This window comes from Sturnira hondurensis, unplaced genomic scaffold (genome assembly GCF_014824575.4).
Source record: "Sturnira hondurensis isolate 20B ecotype Veracruz unplaced genomic scaffold, ASM1482457v3 Scaffold0003090, whole genome shotgun sequence".
NCBI classification, from domain to species: Eukaryota; Metazoa; Chordata; class Mammalia; order Chiroptera; family Phyllostomidae; genus Sturnira; species Sturnira hondurensis.
In genome coordinates, this window is record NW_028075721.1 from 1,065,763 (window position 1) to 1,088,209 (window position 22,447).

The 22,447-nt window shown below is 49.8% G+C and overlaps 1 protein-coding gene across 1 annotated transcript in view; it reads right to left on the bottom strand.

Moving 5' to 3' along the window:
* Positions 1-22,447, bottom strand: part of CDH3 (cadherin 3) — a 39,057-nt gene that overhangs the window by 1,483 nt on the left and 15,127 nt on the right. Inside the window, exons 3-15 of the mRNA XM_037041411.1 lie at positions 16,190-16,275; positions 14,550-14,675; positions 14,245-14,400; positions 14,008-14,152; positions 12,607-12,782; positions 11,830-11,958; positions 10,691-10,876; positions 9,432-9,673; positions 8,920-9,065; positions 7,368-7,592; positions 4,184-4,390; positions 1,819-1,949; positions 1,296-1,442 (exon numbers count right to left, since the gene is read on the bottom strand). Of these exons, the coding sequence (XP_036897306.1) occupies positions 1,296-1,442; positions 1,819-1,949; positions 4,184-4,390; positions 7,368-7,592; positions 8,920-9,065; positions 9,432-9,673; positions 10,691-10,876; positions 11,830-11,958; positions 12,607-12,782; positions 14,008-14,152; positions 14,245-14,400; positions 14,550-14,675; positions 16,190-16,275 (2,102 nt within the window). The remainder of the gene's footprint in view (positions 1-1,295; positions 1,443-1,818; positions 1,950-4,183; positions 4,391-7,367; positions 7,593-8,919; positions 9,066-9,431; positions 9,674-10,690; positions 10,877-11,829; positions 11,959-12,606; positions 12,783-14,007; positions 14,153-14,244; positions 14,401-14,549; positions 14,676-16,189; positions 16,276-22,447) is intronic.

A 22,447-nucleotide genomic window follows, 5' to 3' on the forward strand; every position in this document is an offset into this window, starting at 1 on the left:
AGGGTGAGGTATCCTGACCGCCCACTGAGCCCTTTGTCCACTGCTGCTTCCTCACACTCCGCAATCAGTCCATCCATCCATCCACCCTTCCTATTAAAAACCTCCATTTAGCCCTGGCTGGTGTGGCTCAATTGGTTGGAGCATCGTCCCGAAGACTGAAAGGTTATGGTTTCGATTCCCAGTCAGGGCTCATGCCTCGGTTGTATATTTGGTCCCCAGTCAGGGTGTGTGCAAGAGGCAACGGATCGATTTTCCTATCTCTCACCACTGTTTCTCTCCCTCTCTCTCTCCCATCTTCCTCTCTCTCTAAAATCTATAAGCACATCCTCAGGTGGATAAACAAACAAACAATCTCCAATCATCCATGTATGGATGGCTAGTGAGGCACCAGGCTCGTATCATCATCTCTTGTGCGCCTAGTTCAGTGGTCCTTACAACCTTAGCTCTCTACTTGATTTCCTTAGGGAGCTAAAGATATTAGAGCCTAAAAATATAGATGCCAGGGTCCCAGGCATTGATGTTTTTTAAAATTCCTCAAATGTGTGACCAGAGTTAACTGGAGACACTCAGCTTTTAGCAACAACAGCTACTATTATGTAACAAATGCTATACGCCAGGTCAGTGGTTCCCAGACTTAAATTACCTGGAGTCTTTAAAAAATTCCGAAGCCAGCCCAGGCCACATCCAGGTCAGTGAAATCAGAGTCCCGGAGGCTGAGCCCGAGGCATCAGTCTCTGAAGCCCCCCAGGAACCTGCAGTGGAAGGCAGTCTGGGAAGCACGGAGCTGGCACTGTTCCAGGTGCGCACTCACTCAACCCTCGAAGCCGCCTCTAACACGGGCTCGGGGACCACACTTCCCTCCACACAGGAGCCACCTGGGATCCAAAAATCCAAACCAGGCTCCCTGGCTCCAGAGTTTTTTCCTGACAAGCACTGTACAGAGTGGGGCAAGAGCAGGTTTACAGTTGTTCGTACAGAAAATAATAACAAACAGTAATACAAGAATAAACTGTTTCACGTGCTCACAACTACATGCCTACTTTTGCCCAACCCTGTCTTTGTTGAATAAATGAATAAACTATTCCTAGTCTACTTGTCACCACTCTGTGAGTTAAGAGTTTCAAGAAGGAGGAAAAATACAGGCCCAGAAGTTACTCGAATGTGCCGGAGGTCACACGGCTGGCCAGTGGTGAAGTCAGGACTTGAACCAAGAGCTGAGACCCTGTGCCCATGCTCTCCCGCCTGTGATGTTGGAGCCTGGGCACGGCTGCCCCAGGCTGTGCCCCATGCCTCACCTCAGTGATGAAGGTGCCGATCTCATCCGGGTCGGCCGGCCGAGGACGGTACATGGGTCTGAGGATAAAGGCCGGTGCCACGTCGTTGCGAATAGCAACTGGGGGCCGGGCCTCCAGACCCCGGTGGAGCTGAGTGATGTCATAGTCCTTCAAGAAAGGAAAGCATGGGATTGAGGAGGACCCCCCCCCACTTTCCCATTCTTCAGGTTTTACTCCACTTCCCTACCATTTGGGTATTCTGATCCTGGGTAGGTCTTAGAAGACAGAGATGTCAGTGATTTCTGAAAGCCCCAGTTCCCAGACCCCTTGCCCCAGTCACCTTGACTGGGCCAAGGAGACTGCTGCCAGGGACCAGACACCCTCTCGGAAGAGGAGAGGTGGTGGTGGATCCCGCACGCAGACCGATGCTTCAGGCCAGGGTCTGGTCAAAGCAGCTAAGATGGGTAGTTTGTTGACCTAACCAGCCCTGCCAGTGGCCCCTGGGACATCCACCTCCCAAACCCCAGACCTCCTAATGCCCTACCTGGTCCTCCTCGCCACCCCCTTCTTCGCCATAGTAGAAGACGTTGTCACGGGTGTCGTCCTCGGGGAGAAGAAGGGGTTCCTTGACCTTCCGCTTCTTCCTCACCAGCAAGAGGAGCACCAGCAGGAGCACTGAAAGGGCGGGGGGTGTGAGTACTCACCCCCACAGCCACACGGCTGGCCAGCCCCACAAGCCCTCAGAATCCCATCTAACTTTAGGTCCCTCTGTGCAGCAGCCAGAGCTTGACAAACCTCTACGCCCCCTCACACCTAAGAAAACCTGTAACTCCTTATCAAGTGCATAGGATTTGGCCCTGGCCTGTCCCTGCCCTCTGCCCAGGTCTGGTCACTTTGGCCTCCTAGGAGTTCCTTCAATGTCCGCAGCAGGTTCCCACCGAAGAACCTCCCTCTGGACCCTCGTCTGGTCTCTCACTCTCAGGTCTCACAGGCCACCTCCCCCGGCAGCACTGTGACTCCACCCCCACCTGTGATTTCATATCATTTATTGTCAGCCTCCCCTTGTTGCCGGTACTGGTCCTTAGGGAAATTCTCCCTTGTGGGGACGGAACTCTGCCAGCTGATGTCACTTCTCAACAAGACTCGTTTTCAGTCCCCAGGTATCCCCTAAGTCAAAAGCAAAACAACCTGGATATTGTGCAGTTATTTGAACTCAGATGCAAGTGCTCTGTTGGAATTTTAAGGGTGGGACTAGCTTTTAGTGATATGGCTTCGATATGGGGGGACGGCCAACTAATGCCTGGCTGCTCCCCCTAATGGCCACGACCACCCCAAGTGTGTCCCATCAGAAGAGGTACCCCTGGCCTTCTCTCTTAGTGACGATGCTGAGCAGTGGCTGCGTCGGGATACGACATCGCTCTCTGCCTGCCACGGGAACCACTGCCTCTCTCTGGCCAGATGAAATGGGCCTCCCCGCGCAGGGAGCCCGTGAGTTCTCAGGGTGCACCTCTCACACCGGAGAGACTGTGACCTCTCCCTCCCTGGTGGGCCTGGAGAAAGGCAGGAGGCTTACGGACGTCTCACCTGTACCTGAAGCCTAAGTGTCTAACTGCCTACCGATGTCCCCACTTGGGCAGGACCGGCGAATCTCTCCCATGGTCCTGCCCACACTGGTAATGAGAACTCCCGTGTCTCCTTGTCCAGGCCTTTGATTCATCGGTGGCTTCTCCCCACATCACATACCAAGTGATACAGACAAACTGACTCTACCTTAAAATAGCACCACCTCCTGTGCCAGCCTGGTCTGAGCCGCCAACAACCGCTTCCCCGCAGGTAACGGCAATAGCGCCTGATCGGTCTCCTTGCCTCCATCCTTGCCGTTCTACAGACGGTCCAGTACTACTCAGTCGGAATCCTGAAGCCCTCAGAGGAGTGACTCCTCTGCTCCAGACCTTTTCTGATGATTCCCCTTTCACCCACAGCCTTCACAAGAGCCTACCAGGCCCCGAGTAATGCTCTGCCTCGCCCGCCACCTCTTGCTTTCTGCATTCCAGCTGCCTCTGTTTCTCCACACTGAGCACGGTGCTGCCTCGGGGCCTCTGCACTCGTTCCCTAGATATCTGTTGAACTGCTTCCTCATCTTTTTCAGGTCTTTACTTGAAAATCCCTTTCTCGGCAAGGGATTTCCTAACCACCTATTTAAATGTGCACACCTCCTCCCCTCCACTTTCTTTTTCTCCATAGCAACATGTATTTCCCCACCAGATTATCTGTTGTCTAAACCCTGCACTAGAAAGTAAGTTCCACGAGGGCAGGGATGCGTCTGTTTCATTAACTGCTGCACCCCCAGTGCCTAAAACAGTGTTTGGTGCACAGTACGTCAGTAATTGAAGTTCACTCCTGTTGTATTCATATCTGATTGAGTGTGTGCTTCCTGTGCAAGGACTCACTTAACGAGTGAAAAAGGCAAATGTGATGAGCTGTACCTTTAGAACACTCCCACCCACTGGCCCAATGGTCATCAAACTCGAGCACATCAGGACTCTCTGGAGGACTATTAAAGCCAGATTCCCGTCTGAATCAGTAGGTCTGCAGGGGGGCCTGAGAATGGGCCTTTCTAACGAATTCCTGGTAATGCTAATGCTGGTGGTCCGGAGACCACTCCTTCAAGACCACTGCTCTGGCCTCCAATGATGTCATGGCAGAGGTCCGTTTTCTCACCACTGAATCCCCAAAGCCCGGCACATTCCAGAAGCCCCGTAAATATCTACCGGCTGATCGACACTCCTGGAACTAAGAGTTTAAGGGAGAGGTGGGCAATGCCGGCGGCCCCTTCGTCCCACAAGTTCAGGGTGGAATCAGGTCTTCCAACTACCCCACCCTTCAACGGGGAGGGCGTGGGTACTCACGCAGCAGGGCCAGGATGGCCCCCAGGATGGGGAGGAGGAAACCCCCCTTCCAGCGCTCGGGGCAGGTCTTCACGTAGCCGTGGCAGTCGCACACGGTGGCCCTGATCACTGCCGACTGTTCCTTGTTGCCACGGTCAGACAGGGACAGGTGCACGTCGTACTCGTCTTGTTTCAGGAACTTCTTCAGTGACAAGACCACTGTGTCTCCTGGTGGAGAGATGACACGTTCACCTTGGGAGACTACAAATGGATCCCGATGGGGTTTGAGGGGACAGCCTCTACAACTGGGTGATGGGAGAAACATCCCCAAAGCACACTCATCACAAGTGTTAAAAACTGATGTTTGGCCAAAGCCAAACTCATCATTGTGGTAAGGATTATTTGAACTGAAAAATAACGTGATTAAAAAAAAACACAATAATCATAGTATTTTTAAAATATGAAGTTTTAAAAAAGTTATCATGCACAGCCAGTGACTTCTCAGAACCATTAACTTCTCCTGGCCCTTCGCAGTGAAAAGGGCCAGAAGGGAGAACCTGCCGCACCCCGACTCGGCAACAGCAGGCAGAGCGCTGCAGGGTGGGTATCTGGACCGCCCCCTAGAGAGGCCGGTGCGAGACAGCTCACCAAAATATCCCCACCCCCACCCTGTTCCCAGAAACCAGAGGGCCCGTGTCTCAGTTGATGCTGATGGTGGTGGTGCTAGTGGCAGCGGTGACTAAACTGGCACCTCCTACGTACCAAGCTCTACGCTCATCTGCACCATGACGTGAAGGCAGGTCCTGTCCCCTGCACTTTACCAACGTGGGAACTGAAGCTCAGGGTGGCCAAGCAACCAGCTTGAGGTCACGCTGAGTAGAGTTTGAATTAATTCCCCTAACAAAGGGGACAAGATTGGGTCAAAAAACTAAATTCAAACCAAGAACCAGGTATCGACACTATTACCAGGTGCCAGCACCACTGGGTTTTGGCCATAGTGCTCACACCAGGCAGAGCCAGTTCTGACTGTCATTGGGAAATCACGGTGGTGGAAATGACCATGTGCGTCCACCACGCACTGACACACCACACCAGATACTATTCATGAAGTCACTTCATCTTCCCAGTAACTGTGGGAGTAGGTGGAGTTATCAGGACCACCCCACGGAGGAACAGCGGGGCTCAGTAACCTGCCCACAACCTCAAAGCTAGCAAATGGAGGGGTCAGGTCCTGGGCCAAAGTGAACTGGCTCCAGAGCCCATGCTCTCTAAACAGCATGGTCAGGGAGGGAAAANTGCTGATGGTGGTGGTGCTAGTGGCAGCGGTGACTAAACTGGCACCTCCTACGTACCAAGCTCTACGCTCATCTGCACCATGACGTGAAGGCAGGTCCTGTCCCCTGCACTTTACCAACGTGGGAACTGAAGCTCAGGGTGGCCAAGCAACCAGCTTGAGGTCACGCTGAGTAGAGTTTGAATTAATTCCCCTAACAAAGGGGACAAGATTGGGTCAAAAAACTAAATTCAAACCAAGAACCAGGTATCGACACTATTACCAGGTGCCAGCACCACTGGGTTTTGGCCATAGTGCTCACACCAGGCAGAGCCAGTTCTGACTGTCATTGGGAAATCACGGTGGTGGAAATGACCATGTGCGTCTACCACGCACTGACACACCACACCAGATACTATTCATGAAGTCACTTCATCTTCCCAGTAACTGTGGGAGTAGGTGGAGTTATCAGGACCACCCCACGGAAGAACAGCGGGGCTCAGTAACCTGCCCACAACCTCAAAGCTAGCAAATGGAGGGGTCAGGTCCTGGGCCAAAGTGAACTGGCTCCAGAGCCCACACTCTCTAAACAGCATGGTCAGGGAGGGAAAAATGACTCGTAGGCCACAAGGGGGTGACTGACAGGAGACCAATTTGGGCTCCCCAAAGGACAGGTGCTGGTTATATACACCCAAATCACATGCGTCACGAAAATGAGCCAATTGGGGGGGACTTGTGTGGTTCAGCCTGAGACCACATGTCCAAAGTTGTGATTCTTTGTTGTCCCCGAGAAAAACCCCATTTTGCAACAGGAAAGAAAGAAAGAAACAAAGAGCTAACATGGATGTCTGAAGCAGATTGGGAAGATCTTTCTGTGTTGTGCTCAGCAGCAGGTTCGGACCCTGTGCATTTGGTTTCATTGGGGCAGAACCTGAATGCACTGGTTCCCCATTTCCCTCCCAGGTGACCTTGGCCCCAAGAGGAAGAAGAGAGGAACATTTACAGGAGGATGATGCAATGTTTCTCCAGGGACCTCATTGGCAGCTGGGGCTGGATCTACCTTTCTCATGAGCCCTGGGGGGTCCTCCCCCACTGATACCAATAAGACCCCTCTCCAGGCCTGTGACAAACAAAAAGCTACTGAAAGCTGGAGAAGATCCAGGGATACCAAAAAGGACAGAGGAGGATGGGAGCAGGGATGGTGGGGTCAGGGGCTCCGGCTTCAATCTCTACTGCTCACCCACTATGTGCCCTTGGTCATGCTTTTTAACCTCTCTTATTTATAACTAGGGATGATAATAAATACTGACTGCAGAAGTGGTAGAGATATTAAATAAGGACAAAAAAAAAGCATGTTGCATATCGCCAGGGTTCAACAAATAGTAGGCAGCAGACTATTACAGTACATCAGACTGCCTGGATTCAAATCCTAGAGTCACTGTTTTCTAACCACAGAGCCTCTGGCAAGATATTTAAACCTCTGTAAGCCTTGATCTCCTCACCTGTTAAATGGATGTGCACACACGTATCTACAGTAATAGTACCTTCTTCAGGGGATTGTTGTGAGGATAAAAAAGGTTTAGTCTACGTAAAGCATCTGAAGGCGTGTGAAGCACAGAGCAAGCATACTCCGTGCGTGTCAGCTGTCATCACAGTGTCGGGGTCCTGACTTATGTGATACAGAGGAAGTCACGCCCTCTCTCTGTCTGGGCCTGTTTTTCCATCTGTACAGGAAGGCAGGTGGGCTACAATGGTCGTTTTTAAGTGCTCCTGTGGAATTCCAAAGGCTTATACTGGGATGATAATTAGTGTTGGATTGATGTTCTTGGGGAAACCATTACCTCTGTGACCCGCAGAATGCTGAGCTGGGCATGTGTGTAAGGTCCTGGTATGAGGCCAACCCCCACTGGCCACCACCACGCATGCAGTTACCTTTCTCGCTGACTTCTGCCATCCAGTAGAGATCTGAGTTGTGTGTGAGCTGGGCCTGGAAAGGGGAGGTATGGGGGGACAGGTCCTTGTCCGTGATGTTCAGCACTTGGGGCACAGGGCTCTGGTTGCAGACGGTGATCTGACGGGGCTCAGGGACAGGGCCATGATCATTGACGTCCATAAGTGTTAGCAGAAGGGTCCCTGTGCCGGTGGCGGGAGGGTTCCCTGTTTGTAATTACACATGATCCTTTTTCAGTACCTGCCCTTGGGTTGGGATGATGAATCAATGTTAAGCTCCCCTATGACCTATCCAATCAGCCTCAGGGAGGATTCTGTTTACTGACCAGCTATAACCTCTTAAGACCCTCCGCACGCTTGCTCCACTGCAGATCAAATCAGTGATGGTGACCGTAAGGCAATCATGCCAGCATTCTCATTTTGTGTCCACAGCAGACATCACTAATGGATCAGAACACAGAACTGCAGCCGCTTCATCCAGACAGCCACTACCAGTCTATTACAAAGAGAAACCCACTGGCCACCTCAGGGCTAACTCGGTGTCTACCGATCAGCTTCAGGGCAGCTTCCCTTCACAGCCCTGTGGTGACCTCTCACCTGCCTCCAGGCCTTGATTCACTCAGAGTGTCAAGCAGAGATGGCAGTCGTCACATCAGCACCCTTGACCTTGCCACAGTGTGGCATCACTAATCAAGCACAGCACTTCCAGGCAGCTCCTTTCAACTAACCAAGGGGAAACGGGCAGGCCAATTCAGTATATCTACTAACTCAGGTTTTAGGGAAATCAGAACCATGGCCAGCCATTCCGGACCAGTCTGTAAGACTCCTCTTCAGGCGCACTCTCCCTCCCAGGAGCACCCCCCCCCTCAACCCCCACCGTGCATCTCCTAGACTCTAAGGGACCCCATGAGACTTGCAACCAGGGGAGCAATGGGCAGTGGCAGGTCATCCCAGGCTGACCCAGTGAACTCGTCCCCAAGGCCCTCTTTTCTCCGACTGTCCAGTGAACTGATGGCAGCCCTGCCTAGGCTCCCTTGTTGCTTCTTCTGTCCGAAGCCCTTCCTTGCCTCACTGTCCCCAGCTTCAATAAACACGCTCTCAAAATAAAATATAAATTTAGGCCCTGGCTGGTGTATCTCAGTGGATTGAGCGAGGGCCTGTGAACCAAACAACCGTGGTCCGATTCCCAGTCAGGGCACATGCCTGGGTTGCAGGCCAGTTCCCAGTGGGGAATGCACGAGAGTCAACCATACATTGATATTTCTCTCCCTCTCTCTTCCCTTCCCCTCTAAAGATAAATAAATAAAATCTAATATATACATATACATATATATACATACATACATATACATACACACACACACACATATATTTTTTTAAACAGACTCCTCTGAAAGACCCCTTTGGCCCAGATTGGACTGCTATCAACCCCCTTCACACACACACCACCCTCTGCCTATGAAGGGGACATGCTGTGTTATACGATCTGGGAACCAAAGGTGCCCATGAGGAGAGCCTGGGAGGAAGCTCTCACCATTGTCCGTGGCCAAGACCACAACTTCGTAGATGTCGTTCCTCACAAACCGCTCATCCTCTCGGTCCAAGACCCCCGCAGCAGTGACCTGCCCGCTGTCTGGGTCCATTGCTAGCCACCCGGCTGGGTCTCTCAGGATGTGGTAGCTAGAGGGGAAGAGTTAGGAAGAGTCACGAACAGAATTCTGGTGTCACTGTTCACAGCTTCCTCACGCCAACAGGCAGGCGGTGCCCTGGCGACGCAGGACTCCTAAGCAGGATCACGTGGAAGAGGCATCTTGCCCCTGAGTGAAGCCTGGGCAGCAGGGGTGGGGTGGGGTGGGGATGGCGCAGCAAGGCTATGTGAGAAGGAGCAGGAACACCTGCCCTGGACCCCTGCCCAGAGTCTTTAGCCTTGGGGAGGGTAGGAGGGGGAGGCAGGGGAGATGCTGAAAATATTTAACAGTCTTTGTGGCAATTACAATAAACAATCCACCCAAAAGTACCAGTGCACCCGACCCCACTCCTGCGTACCTGATCTTCTGACTCCCCCTGTCGGGGTCCTGCGCAGTGTAGGTGCAGACGGGCTCCCCAACCGAGATATTCTCCTGTGCTGTGACGACTTTGGAGGGTGGGACGAACATGGGTGCCTCATTCACATCCTCCACGTGGACCAGCACGGTGGCCGTAGAGGTTGGGAGCTTCACTACAAAGCGAGCCTCGTTGGTCACTTCAATGTACAGAGTGTGCCGGTTTTTGGCCTCAAAATCCAAGCCCTGGGAGAGAAGGAGGACCTGAGCTGCCATTCTCTGAGGAGCCCCAGGCAGGGCTGTGATGTGAGAAGGAAGGGCCCACAGCAAGGGGCCTGAGAATCTCAGCAGCCACAACACTGCCCCTTCCCTATACTATATATAGCCCACCTGCATTTCCTGAGTGGACATCCAGTGGGGCCTCTCAGATCACCACAAAGGCAACAGACCAGTAAGCCTCGGAACCGGTTCCCAATGGGGTGGTGACGCCCCCTAGAGGGTGCAGTAGAAACTTAGAGGCATTTTTAGTAATGATTGGGGCTGCCACTGGCATTCACACACTGGGGCAGGGATACAAAGAACTGTCCCAGATTCCATGTGACTTGTCAACATCCCCTTGGACATTTGCGTATTCATGGATGTGAAAAATCTGTTTATAATTGCAATCTAGAACATGTTTTATAGACAAAACAGCTTTTGGTGTGGTTCTGATATATACTGAATTTTCCAGGAATAGAACTTCTAAGGGGAAACGGTAATTTGATTTGTTCAGGCCTTGCCCAAGAGTTGTTTATGGAAGATTAGTTCCATCCTCCTAAAGCATCAATTTTATTCCAAATCTTTTTGAGAGGCAAGGGGGCCTAGCTACTAAGTACTTTAGAACATTTTACTGTCCAAACACCTAGCTATGGATAAAATGCAAAATCAGCGAGAATTCCCATAACACAGAGGCCCTCTGTGTGAGAAGAACAAGTGAGGGCAGCCAGCGGACACTGGGGACCAAGACGAGGGGCTCTGCTGATTGGCTACAATCAGATCTGTGGCTCCTACCTGTTTTAGGAACTGGGTCCCAGGTTAAGATTTAGCATAAAAGAAGGAATTCACAACACAAAGGGGATGACAGTGTTGGAAGCCACTGGCCTGGCGCACTCCGGCGAGTAGCCCAAGGTGTGTGTCCCAAGACAGGGGTTACCTCCGTGTCCTGGAGGCTGCAGACCTGACTGCCCCAGCTGTGGCCCTCGTCTAAAACCCAAACCGATTCACCTTCTTGGTTGTCAGGACACCCTGGTTGCTCTCAGGGTGGGTGGTGATGGTAAAATGGTCCCCATCGTCACCTTCCAAGATGCGGTAGGTGGCACGCCATGCCGGTGAGTTGGGGACATCCAGATCAGTCACTGTCAGCCTCTGTACCTCATGGCCCACCGCGTTCTCAGGCACACGGGCCTCGTACTGTCAGTGAGAAGCACAGCACAGTTAGAGCGGAGAGACTGACCACTCTGAGAGGCTGTTCCATTCTTCCCCAGCCGTGGATCTTCCATCCAACTCCAGCACAGCCTTGGGCCTTTCACCCTCTCCACGACCACCCAACCCCCTCACCAGGGCTTCAGGGCACCCCCAGAGCTGCCTCACTGCTGCTGGGACTGACCACAGCAATCTGCCCCTACTGCCTGCTGCCCCTACACCCGGGGGCCTGATGCTCCAGGAATCTCACTGGTCTGGGTGCCCGACCCCCACCACGTGGAACCACCTAGTTATCTGCGATCAGAAAGGTGTAAGGAAGGCAGCAGGAAGGGCTCAGTGCTGCTCTCTCTGGGGCTCTGACCAGGAATGGTTTTCAAAGCTCTGGAACAGATGGCAAAGACTGGGAAATCAGCTGCTCAGAACATTTTTCAGTCAGCCTTAAATAATGCTCAGCTGCCAGAGTCGCCTCGCGATAGAAGGGGCGGGGTGTCATCCTGACTGGCACCGAGTTCTGTCACTGGGAGTATACAAACACTCACTGGGGGAAGGTGGGCAGGCAGAGGGATAACGAGAATTAGAACTTTCATCACCACCACAGATTTGCCATTACCCAGCACTTGTTCTGTACCAGGGGTTACATTACAGAGAGTATTTCATCTGAAACTCAGTCAGGGTAATGCAGCAGGTATTATAATTATCCCCACTTCGCGGGTTAGAAATGGGGCACAGAGGGGTTAGGTTGTCTGCCTAAGGGCGCAAAGCCAGTCAGTGCTGGAACCGGAACTTGAGACAACGTGGGCTGGCTCGGGAGCTCCATTAGAAAGGAAAACCTGCCCTGGCTGGTGTAGCTCAGTGGATCGAGTGGGGGCCTGCGAACCAAAGAAAGGAAAACCCCAGGCCTTCATTGCCTGATGAGGGGAGAAGGCAGGAAGGGGCGTTACCTTCTGGGGATCGAACACGGGCGCATTGTCGTTGGCATCGAGGATTTCCACTGTGGCCACTGCCGTGGTGGTGGAGCCGTTCCCGTCCATGTCTGTAGCCTGGACGGTCAGCGTGTACTTAGGGACTCTCTGTGGAGAAAAGGGGAGCGGAAGGCCACTGAGAGTTCAGCCTTGGGAGAATTCGGAGGGGGGGAACATTTCTCCCTCACACAATGTTCTCTTGACTCCTTGACCCACCAGTCACCCACCACCCCAAAGACCAGAGGCAAAGGATTAAAGGGGAGGGACGCTGCCATCCAAACAACATTCTTGGGCCTGTCAGGGGGTGAAGCCTGGGCACTGCCCCCTGACCGTGGGCAGATGCAGAATGGGAGCTCGGAGCAGGAATTTGGTCAAAGGTATTAATTAGGAAACAGGAGGCAACTCCAATATCCATGGAGCTAATTCTACTTTGTGGCACACAGGGGACAAATCTGGGCTGTGTGCACGTTAAGTGAGCCGTTCCGAGAGGAAATGAGAAAACCTCCAGAAAATATCAAACGTCTGCATTTTACAGCTGCCTCCTCAGCCTTAACAAGATTGTTTGGCAGTGTGCCACTGGCCCAAGGGAGCTGAGGGACACCAACGTAGGAACACGGCAGCAGCCACTGCCAGCTGACATGAGTCCCCACTGCTCTGCCCTGGGCTTTGGGGGCAGGGACAGGGGCTCTGCTGAGGGTGTCAGGGTCCAGCCTAGACAAGCCTGGGTAGAGAGCACTTTTCCCGAGGGACACTCACCTCCCGGTCCAGGCCGCTGGAGAGGACACTAATGGTGCCTGTGCTCCGGTGGATGGTGAACATGAGGTCATGAGGGTCCTTTGGTTCTTGGCTAAGAATGGAATAAGCAACCACCCCATTGTAGGTGTTGATGGCATCGTCCTCATCTGTGGCTGTCACCTGCATCACAGAAGTGCCTGGAGGGGAGAAGGGATGAGTGAGCCCCCTTCCCTCCCAGCTCCACTTGCAGCCTTGCCCACTCTGAACTGGAAGAGACTCCGTCCTGCTCAGGGGCTTGGACCCTTGTTCCACTTTGTGACGGAGATTGCTATTTGGCGCCCATTTTCCGTTCTCCCCCTTCTTTCTCAGAGACATGACCCTCATGGTCACTTTACACTGGGCACAGGCTCACCTGGAGCAAAGACTATCTCCCACTCTTTCTTGTAGCTAGCTGTGACCACAACACTAAATTCCGACGAATGGGATATGCCACTTTGGGAGAAGTGTTTCTCTGAGTATGGGGCTTATTCTTCCCACCCTTTCCCGCTTCCCAGTGTAATGGCTGGAGCTCCAGCAGCAACCATGAGGTAATGCTGGGAACCCTGCCAAAACAGCAGAGCAACAAGATAGAAGGAGTCTAGGTCTCCAATACCTGAAAACACTATTCGGTTCTGAACTGAGCACCCCTAAACTTCCTAAATATAAGAGGGGTGAGGGGGGAAAGCTTCCATCTTGTTTAAGGCACTGTTTTTCTTTCGGGAACTTGTTACTGGCAGTCTAACCAGTTCACACTCCTCCGTATGTGCTGTCCACAGCTCAGAGAGAAAGAGACAGCACCCTTTCCCAGCAGCACCTATCTTTGAAAGCACTAGTATGTAGCTATTTTCCTAATTTCCTGCTGGCCTCTCCCCCCCCTTCTCCAGCCCCGGGAATTTATTTTCTGTAAACCAAGCACAAACCAAGTTCCAACGCCCCCCAGTCCCTGCTGCTTTCCTGTGGCTGCCAATTACCGAAGAACCTCGGGTCAGGTGCTCTGTGTTAAACTTAAGATGTGTGTGTTATTTCTAGTCTTCACAATTTTTTAAGGTTGGTATTACTGCCAATTTCAGATGTGAGGAGTGAGGCTCAGAGAGCAAGAACTTGCTTAGTGTCTGAGCAGGTGAAGAGGCAAAAACCAAGATTCAAACCTAGGTGTTTGCGGCTCCAAAACTAGCGGTTCCTAAACCTGGCTGATCATCTGAGGCCCCTGGGAGATGCTCAAGCGTACGGATCGCAGGTGACCTGTCCCACAGTCAAGGAAGGCAGGTATGAGGGCTTTTCCAGCCCAAAAGGGTCTGGGCTGATCTTCAGATGGTACCATAAGGTGACCCAAGGCCACATCTGGGCCCACCTCTAAAGGTGTCCCCTCTCCAGTCCTCTTACCAGGCAGTACCCCCTCCAAGACGCTCCCTCTGAAGACATCCTGAGTGAACTTGGGCTTGTGGTCATTCTGGTCTGTCACGATGATGGAGATGTTCATGGGCTCTTCCACGGAGGCACCGTTCTCTGACACAGCGTGGCCAAGGAGCTGTGGGTACGCAGGTCTGGGATCAGCCTGGCACTACCTTTCCCACAAGGCCCTGGGTTCCTGCTTCTCATCGGAGGCTAAAGGTTATTTACCTCATACTTGGCAATCTTCTCCCGGTCCAATGGCTTATTCAGTAACAACCAGCCTGTTTCCTTCTCTATGGAGAAGACACCCTCAGGGGGGCTGTCTGCCCCAGGCCCCGTGATGCTGTAGAAAATCTTGGTGCCTCTGTCCTTACTAGATTTGAGCTGGAAGCCAAAGGGGGGAAAAAAGCAACTGAAAAAGTGACAAGTATCTCATGACTGCAGCCAAGAACATTACATGGGGAGGGGTGGAGAGGCACAGCCCCATCAGAAAGTGCTCCCACGAGGGAGGCTTTCTCTGCAGGCCCCAGTACCTGATTTAGCTTCTGAGGGAAGGGACCTTTGCCATTCTCAGAGACCGATATCGGCGGGACCACCCACTCTCTCTTGTGTCTTCGTAAGATATGTCTGGGTGGGGAGCTCTCCAGTGCCTTCCTTCCCTGTCAGGAGAGAAGACCCCTTCATTAGATATGCAGACAGGTGGCACACAACCTACATCCTCTCACCCGCAGGAGTTAAAGGTGAGGTGCGAGACCTAGAGGGGTCTATTGCAAAGTAAGACTTGAAATAATCTACGTGCCCACTTACAGAGAAGGACCAATTAAATATATTATGGCACATACATCTAGTGGAATACTATGCAGCTCTAGAGATAAGGGATAAAGAAGCTCTCTGTGTGCTGATATGGAAAGACCTTTGATATACACTGCTGAATGCAAAGAACAAGGTACAGAACAGTTTCTACAAATAGTTTAGCACTTTAATGAACAAACACATAGTGCTTAACAGATGTCAGGCACTGTTCCATCTTTTGTGTAACAAGGTAGGAAAATAAGAGCATATATTCACATTTGCTTATACAAAGAAAGTCTAGGGGAATTCAGCACTAATAATGGTAGTTTTCTGTGGAAAGGGGTTAGGCAGTACTAATCTATATATTTAAGTGCAAAAAGAAGCTTAATAGTACATTAGCTTTTACACAAGAGAAGGTAAGAGCCTTTTTATATCTGTGTTAATGTATAACACATAAAATACAACTATATAGATAACATATATAACTAAACTCCTGAAGGAAAGAAACTAGTAACAGTGGTTATCTGTGTCTTCTCTTGGAGGGGTAGAGATTAGGCAGATGGAGAAAAATAAAAGGAGGTTATTCAATGTATAATTTAAAATATTTACTTTTAAATTTTCAAACTGTTTATATATTACCTATTCAAAAAACTAAAATATATGAAACAATATGCCATGGCCAGTAGCTCGGTTGGTTAGAGCATTCTCCTAACAGCCACGGTCGCAGGTTCCATCCCTTGTTTGGGGCATGAATAAGAATCAACCAGCCCTGGCTGGTGTAGCTCAGTGGATTGAGCGCGGGCCTGTGAACCAGACAATCGCGGTTCAATTCCCAGTCAGGGCACATGCCTGGGTTGCAGGCCAGTTCCCAGCGGGGGACACACTAGAAGCAACCACACATTGATATTTCTCTCCCTCTCTCCTTCCCTTCCCCTCTAGAGATAAGTAAATTAAATCTTTAAAAAAAAGAATCAACCAATGAATGCATAAATAAGTGAACAGTAAACTGATGTCTCTCTCAAATTAAAAAAACAAACAAACAATTGCTGGGGGGGAATAGATTTTAAAATTAAAAAGAAGAGAAACTGTGGCCAAGTGCCTCTTCCCAGAGGCTCATGGGATTGGCAGTTCTGTGTTGGAACCCAGATGATACGGGAAAGGAAAGGGCCATGGGAGGAAGAATCCAAGAGACAAGGGTATTGAGCCATTACTCTGCTGCCCCTACTGGGCAGCTGCAAGTACTACACTACTTAGGTCAGTACCCAGGTCCACCACTATGGGCAACTGAGGGCTCCCTTCTCTGAAGGGATTAAGATGGCTCACAACAGCAATCTGGGCATGCAATCTTTCTTCTGTCCTGCAGGTGTCCATGGTGTTTTACCTGGACTGTTCTGTCGTTCAGTGCAGCGAAGTCATTGTCAGTGCTAAGCAGGTATGACTCTTGTCCCCGGCAGCCCACGAAAGCTACTGTGGGGAAAAGAGAAAGATAGTATTGAGAAGTGGGGGCAGCTTCCGGAAGCTACCGCAGGGAACGAAGACCTGACAACAGCAACCTGACTGGATCCAGGACTGTTCCAGGCCCCGTCAGGAGGAGACCTGGCTTACCTCCTCCAAGCAGCCGTGTGACCAAATGCAAGTTTCCGACAGGGCTTCCAAGTTCGGTCTCTAGAAGGAAGACCACTCTGTGGGTAGAACCCCTTTCTTTGTTCACAAGGACAGAACACAAAGATCATAGACACCGAGTGACATTATTCCCCAATGGCCTCATGAGGCTAGGGGTGATCCGAGGTCACAGTTGGAAACAAGATTTTCAGCATTTGTAAAAGCCATGAGTCTACCTACATGCAACATGCATCCTGCTACCCCATCACTCACACAGGACCACCTCTGGTTGTTTCAGTTGTCACATTCCTTCTGAATCCCTTTGCTTGGCCATCCTCCTTTAAGCAAGCACTCTGAGTTAATAACTGCATTCACCAAGCCAGAGACAGGGCCTATTTTATTCTTATAACTACCCTACCAAGGTAGGAGTTGGCCCCTTTTTCAAAGAGGAGAAAACTGAGGGTCCGAAGCCAGGTCAGCGTGACCCCAAAGCACACACTAAAGAGAACTCATAACTAACGTTCTCACTCACCCTTCCTTGTAGCCAAAACATGAAATCAGGGAACCTGCCAGAGGCCACGCCTGGGCGCATCAGCACCACACGCTGGCCTAGCGGCTCTCGCTGTGCTGGCCCAGACACCTGCGCTCACCAATTGACCAGGCTGCAGCACAACCAGGACCTCACCGGGGTGAGGTTTCCCACCTGTCCTGCTCTGAAAGACTGTCCTTTAGTCTCAAATAACAATTACAGTGATGATTGTTTTAAAAATATCCTTCCTTAGTATAAGAAAGGATACCAGATTAGTTATGTTTTATGTGAGCGTAATAAAGTATTCAAACAGTATAACATAAAAAAGTAGAGCTCCAAAGAATTCATATTCAGAACTCCTTAAAAACTCAACAACAAAAACAACTCAACTGGTTTGGGGAGGGAGGCAAAAAACTCAAAAGGACATTTCTCCAAAGACTATATACTTTGTACTTATTCATACAAAGGGTGAATAAGCATATGAAATGTTAATATTATAAGTCACTAGGGAAGTGCAAATGAAAATCACAATGAGATACCACTTCACACCCCTGGGAGGACTATTAAAAAAGATCTCGCACCAATGGAAAATAGTAAGTGTTGACAAGATGTGAAGAAACTGGAACCCTTATGCACTGGGAATGTGAAATGGTGGTTCCTCAACAAGGCGAACACAGAAATTACCGTATGATCCAGCAACTTCGCCTCTAGGTGCACACCCAAAAGAATTGAAACCCAAACAGACACTCACACCTAACTGTCCATCAAGAGATCAGTAGATAAATAAAATGTGGTTTATACACACAAGGAATATTATTCAGCCTTTAAAAGGAATAAACTTCCAATATGGATAAACCTTAAAAACATTATTCTAAGCAAAACAAACCAGTCACAAAAGGTCAAATACTGTATAGTTCCACTTCCACGAAGTACTTAGGATAGTCAAGTTAGTAGAGAAAGTAGAATAGAAGTTACCAGGGGCTGGAGAGAGAGAGGAATGGGGAGTTACTATTTAAGATATAGAGTTTGTTTGGAATGATGAAACAGTTCTAGAGATGGACAGTGGTGATGGTTGTACAACACTGTGAATGTATTTAATACCACTGAGTTGTTTACTGGAAACAGTCCAAATGTCATCAATGTACAAGGGTTGGAATATGGTATATTCACGTAATGAAATGAATCAACGACACGGACATTCAACAACGTGGATGAATCTTACAAACATATGGTTGCCTAATAGAAGCCAGACCCAAGAAAGGACATATGCATTATTGCATTAACATGAAGTTCAAAAACAAGCAAAACTAACATGAGTGAAAGAAGTTAACACGTTGGCCATAATTTGCGGAGAGGGGTTAGTGAATGGAAGAGGTTAAAGGGGGACTGAAAAGCATACGGAGCTGCCTTCCATTCCCCAGAGCCCAGTGCCAGCAGGATCCTTTGTGGGAAGGCTGGAATGTGCTCACAAGAAAGAGAAGACTGCTTAGGAACCAGCCCTGCCTCCTTGACGACATTCCCACTGAGGAGTCATGGGCTGTGACATACCTGCCCAGTGAGAGGGAGAGGAAGAGGGACTAAGCTTGATTCAGCTCCAGAAGGTCCCTGGGGTTCTTATGCCCCAGGGAGACCCTGCCCTTTACCTCCAACACACAGCTTCGTAGTCTCATCTTCTTGAGTTATCTTGCTTTCCTTTAGGGCTATAAGGGCTACCAGGAATGACCTATGGCAAAGATTAAATCATCTTAAAGTAGGACTAGAGTTAAATAATCTGTGAGTGCTAACTCCATGAATTGTCGATCCAGCAATGCAAAATGATGTTTATAGTAATTTTTAAAATAGCCCTGGCTGGTGTGGCTCAGTGGATTGAGTGCTGGCTTGTGAACCAAGAGGTCACTGGTTCGATTCCAGTCAGGGCACATGTCTGGGTTGCAGGCCAGGTCCCCAAGTAGGGGGGGCACATGAGAGGTAACCACGCATTGTTGTTTCTCTCCCTCTCCTTCTCCCTCTCTTCCCCTCTCTAAGAATAAATAAAATCTTTGTGAACTGAGAGTTCACTGGTTCGATTCCTAGTCAGGGCACATGCCCGGGTTGAGGGCCAGGTCCCCCGTGGGGGACCCGGGAGGGACAACAACCACACACCAATGTTTCTCTCCATCTCTTTCTTCCTCCCTTCCCTTCTGTCTAAAAATCAATCCATAGAATATTTTTTAAAAGACAAAGAACAATGTAGCCTTTGCAAAATGCTAACATTTGTATTTTTAAATTATATTTGAGAAATACTTCTAGAAGGGTGAAGAAACCAGCAGCTAGGGAACAGGGCAGAGACTTTTTAGTATATACCCTTCTGAATTTTGACCCAAATGAATGTATTAGCTATTCGAGCACTGATTTAAAAAAAAGTAAGAGTCACGTTTTCCTTTCTTAAAACAGCCCTCTTCCTAAGGGAAGTCTTCAACTAGAAGAGGGCTGGAGTCTGTCTGCAATTTCCCTTAATGACAGACTCTCAATGAGCCCTCCGAACCTCCTCTACCAGGTTACGCAGCAGGAGGCTAATGGATTGACTCCCTTATCACTCAGAAGCCTGAATCCCCCAAACTCAGCTGCCAGGCACCCAGAAACTCTCTTTCTGCTATCTACAAATCTGCACCCCAGGAATGTAAACACACTTCACTACCGCCCACCAGAACATTTCCATTGTTCCATGGTTCCACACACTTGTAGCACAGTATCTGTAGCACATCTATTCTCAGAGGGGACAGTGCCAACAATCAAGAAGCCAGTAGTGACGCACTCCAAGTGTGCATGCCTCCCACTCAGGCTGCATACTGCGGTTGTACCAGAGGGCCTGGCCCCGTCAGCTCAAGCCCACATTCAGCTGGATGCAGGATACAACCAAGGGGCAGGAGTCAGGCAGGCAGAAACAAGCCTTAAAAGCCTGAGACACCCAGCTAAGTGTTTTCCTATCCAAATCCTCAAAAGATAACCTGCAAGGTGGATATTACATCCCCCTCATTCTGACAACTCTGGAAACCAAAGGCTGCCTGGGGTTGAAGTACCTCAGGAATCAGCTTTAGACAGGTAGTATATGAGGTCCCACGACCAAGAAGGAGCAGGACCACATTTCAAATCCTAAATGCAGGTAAGTGATGAAGAACATGGGATTTGGAGGCTGAAAGACTTGGGCTCAAACCCACGTTGTATGAGCATATGGAGGCTGCTCTCTCCTCTGGAAAATGGGAATAATAATACCTATCTCATAAGCTTATTGGGAAGATTAAATGGGATAATGTTCACACAGCACTGAGCACTGTGTCTAGCCCAGAATAAGCCTTTAATAAAAGGTACCTTTAGCCTACTCACAATTAACCTTGGCTTCTAACTCCAAGTCTGGGCCTGCCTCTACATCACTGAAAAATCATCTCTCAAACTGGGTAAGGGCTTAGCTATAGCCATTAAATGCTTTACCTGAGGGATGAAGCACCAAAGGGAGGAAGAGACTCGTGGGACCAAAGAACATAAAAGGGTTTGGAGAGAGTTGTTTTGTAGGGGTGCTCTGTGGTTTACTGGGGAAGGCAGAGGATGAAGATCTCACAGACCAGCTGACCTGCCCACCGAAGCCTGCTGAGGCAACTGCAGAAGTATGAGCGGTGTTCTCTGCAAGTCAGAGAGACTGGTAAACAGTAAGCCCTGGGGCAAAATCATTACAACATCCTCCCATATGCTTCCTGGCACCACTGGGCTTGTATCATCAGTTTCAAAATGAAATTGACCTGAAACCAGGCCTCATAATCACTCATCCTCCTTCTACCCCACCTTCTTACAGCTAGTGAAGTAAGCTGATCTGTTCCTGACTGCAGCCTAGCTCCACAAGGCCATGAACCTGGGCCAAGTCATAAAGGCACGAACGGGCTGGTGTCAAAACTTTTCTGGGGCAAGCTGGTGAGCACTGATGAACACTTGGGGCAACAGTTCAGATCTTAAGGCTGGAAAAAAAAAAAGACCTAAACATAACTCATATTTCCACACCCACCTGGGACCTTAAACAACATCATTTGACTGCTTCCAATTCAGTTTCTCCCATAGAGATTCTGAATCCAAGTCAATGAACCTGCTGAAAAGGTAGGCATTTATACCGATATAAATTAATAGCTTTGAGCATTGAACCTAAAAGGCACAATTCCTAGCATATTGTCGGGGAAGGGAGTTAATAACCTGAAACTGCTTGTAGCACAATTAATTTTAAAAAGCCAGAGCTCAGCGTACCTGCACTAGACAAAAAGACATCCAGTGGAACTGTCCCAGGACTTAACAGTCCCCGGCCTGTGCTCAACGCTCCTCTCCAAAGCCCATCCCGCCAAGCCTGGCCTCAGATCCCGAACTGGCGCCACTGTAATAAAACTTGGTCCAGAAGAGTCGAATCCCTGGGGTACTAGAGCTGTTGCAAAGAGAAAGCTTTTAAATTGACTTGTAAGAACTGATGGATGTTGGGCTGAGAACACATTCCAAACCTGCTTTTAGACATTTCCAAATTCTCAAGGGAACACTACTGAAGGTCAGGAGCTTGTCTTCCCAGCCCTGACATGGAGGCAATACAGCCCCAGTACGTATCCTTCCTGGATGTTCTGGCAAAATACAACCACCCATCTCTCTGGGGACAAATGTCCCTTTGGTGATCAATCTTAGCCCATTTCCCTACTGATTTTTAGGCAGTTTGACTAGGAGGGAAGAGTGTATGAAAGTGTAGTGACAGGGACATTTGAAATCTTGCTCCCCAGCACGTTGACAATTTGACTCAAATAAATTCTTACAAAAAATGTGAAAGCAAGAAAATAAAAAGGAAGAAAAGAAAGGGTTTGTGACAAAGCATAGCTTGTGGGGGGTGGGGGCAACTCCCAAAGAAGTCTCCAGTAGCCTGGTTTAGGGACACCACTAGCTCATCAAGCAAACAAATTTGTCCTTACAGCTGCCACTACCGTCCGTTAGGAAGGCACGGGGGGGAGAGTGTGTGGAATCACCTTGAAAAAGGATTCTGACATTTTCCTGAGTAAGACTCCATACAGAAAAGAGGTTCATTCACTAAGAAATACAAATGAGAAGAAAGGGTGTTGCAGAATATTCGGGAAGTGGGTACTGCTATATATCGCCGGGGCGGGGAACGTAAACTGGTGCAACCCTTCTGATAACGAAGCCTTAAGAAGCCCTTTGACCCAAGAATTGCGCCAGGAAATCACCCCAGGTGGGACGCCCCTGTGGCCACTAAAGCATAGCTTCCTCCTAGCGCTCCAGCTCCAGCGCAGGCTCGACTCCTCCGCGTCCCCGAAGGTTGCTTAAAGTCTTTTTAAAGCCTCAACGACTTAACTTTCAGCAGAGCTAATTATGTGTTCAAGTTGCTCAAATGTGTAATCTATAGGCTGAAATGTTTTAAAAGAAGACCTATCAAGGAAAAATAGGGCTCTGTTGGGGTGAGAGAGGGGACAGGTCACAAAACAGCCACTTACAGTTGAC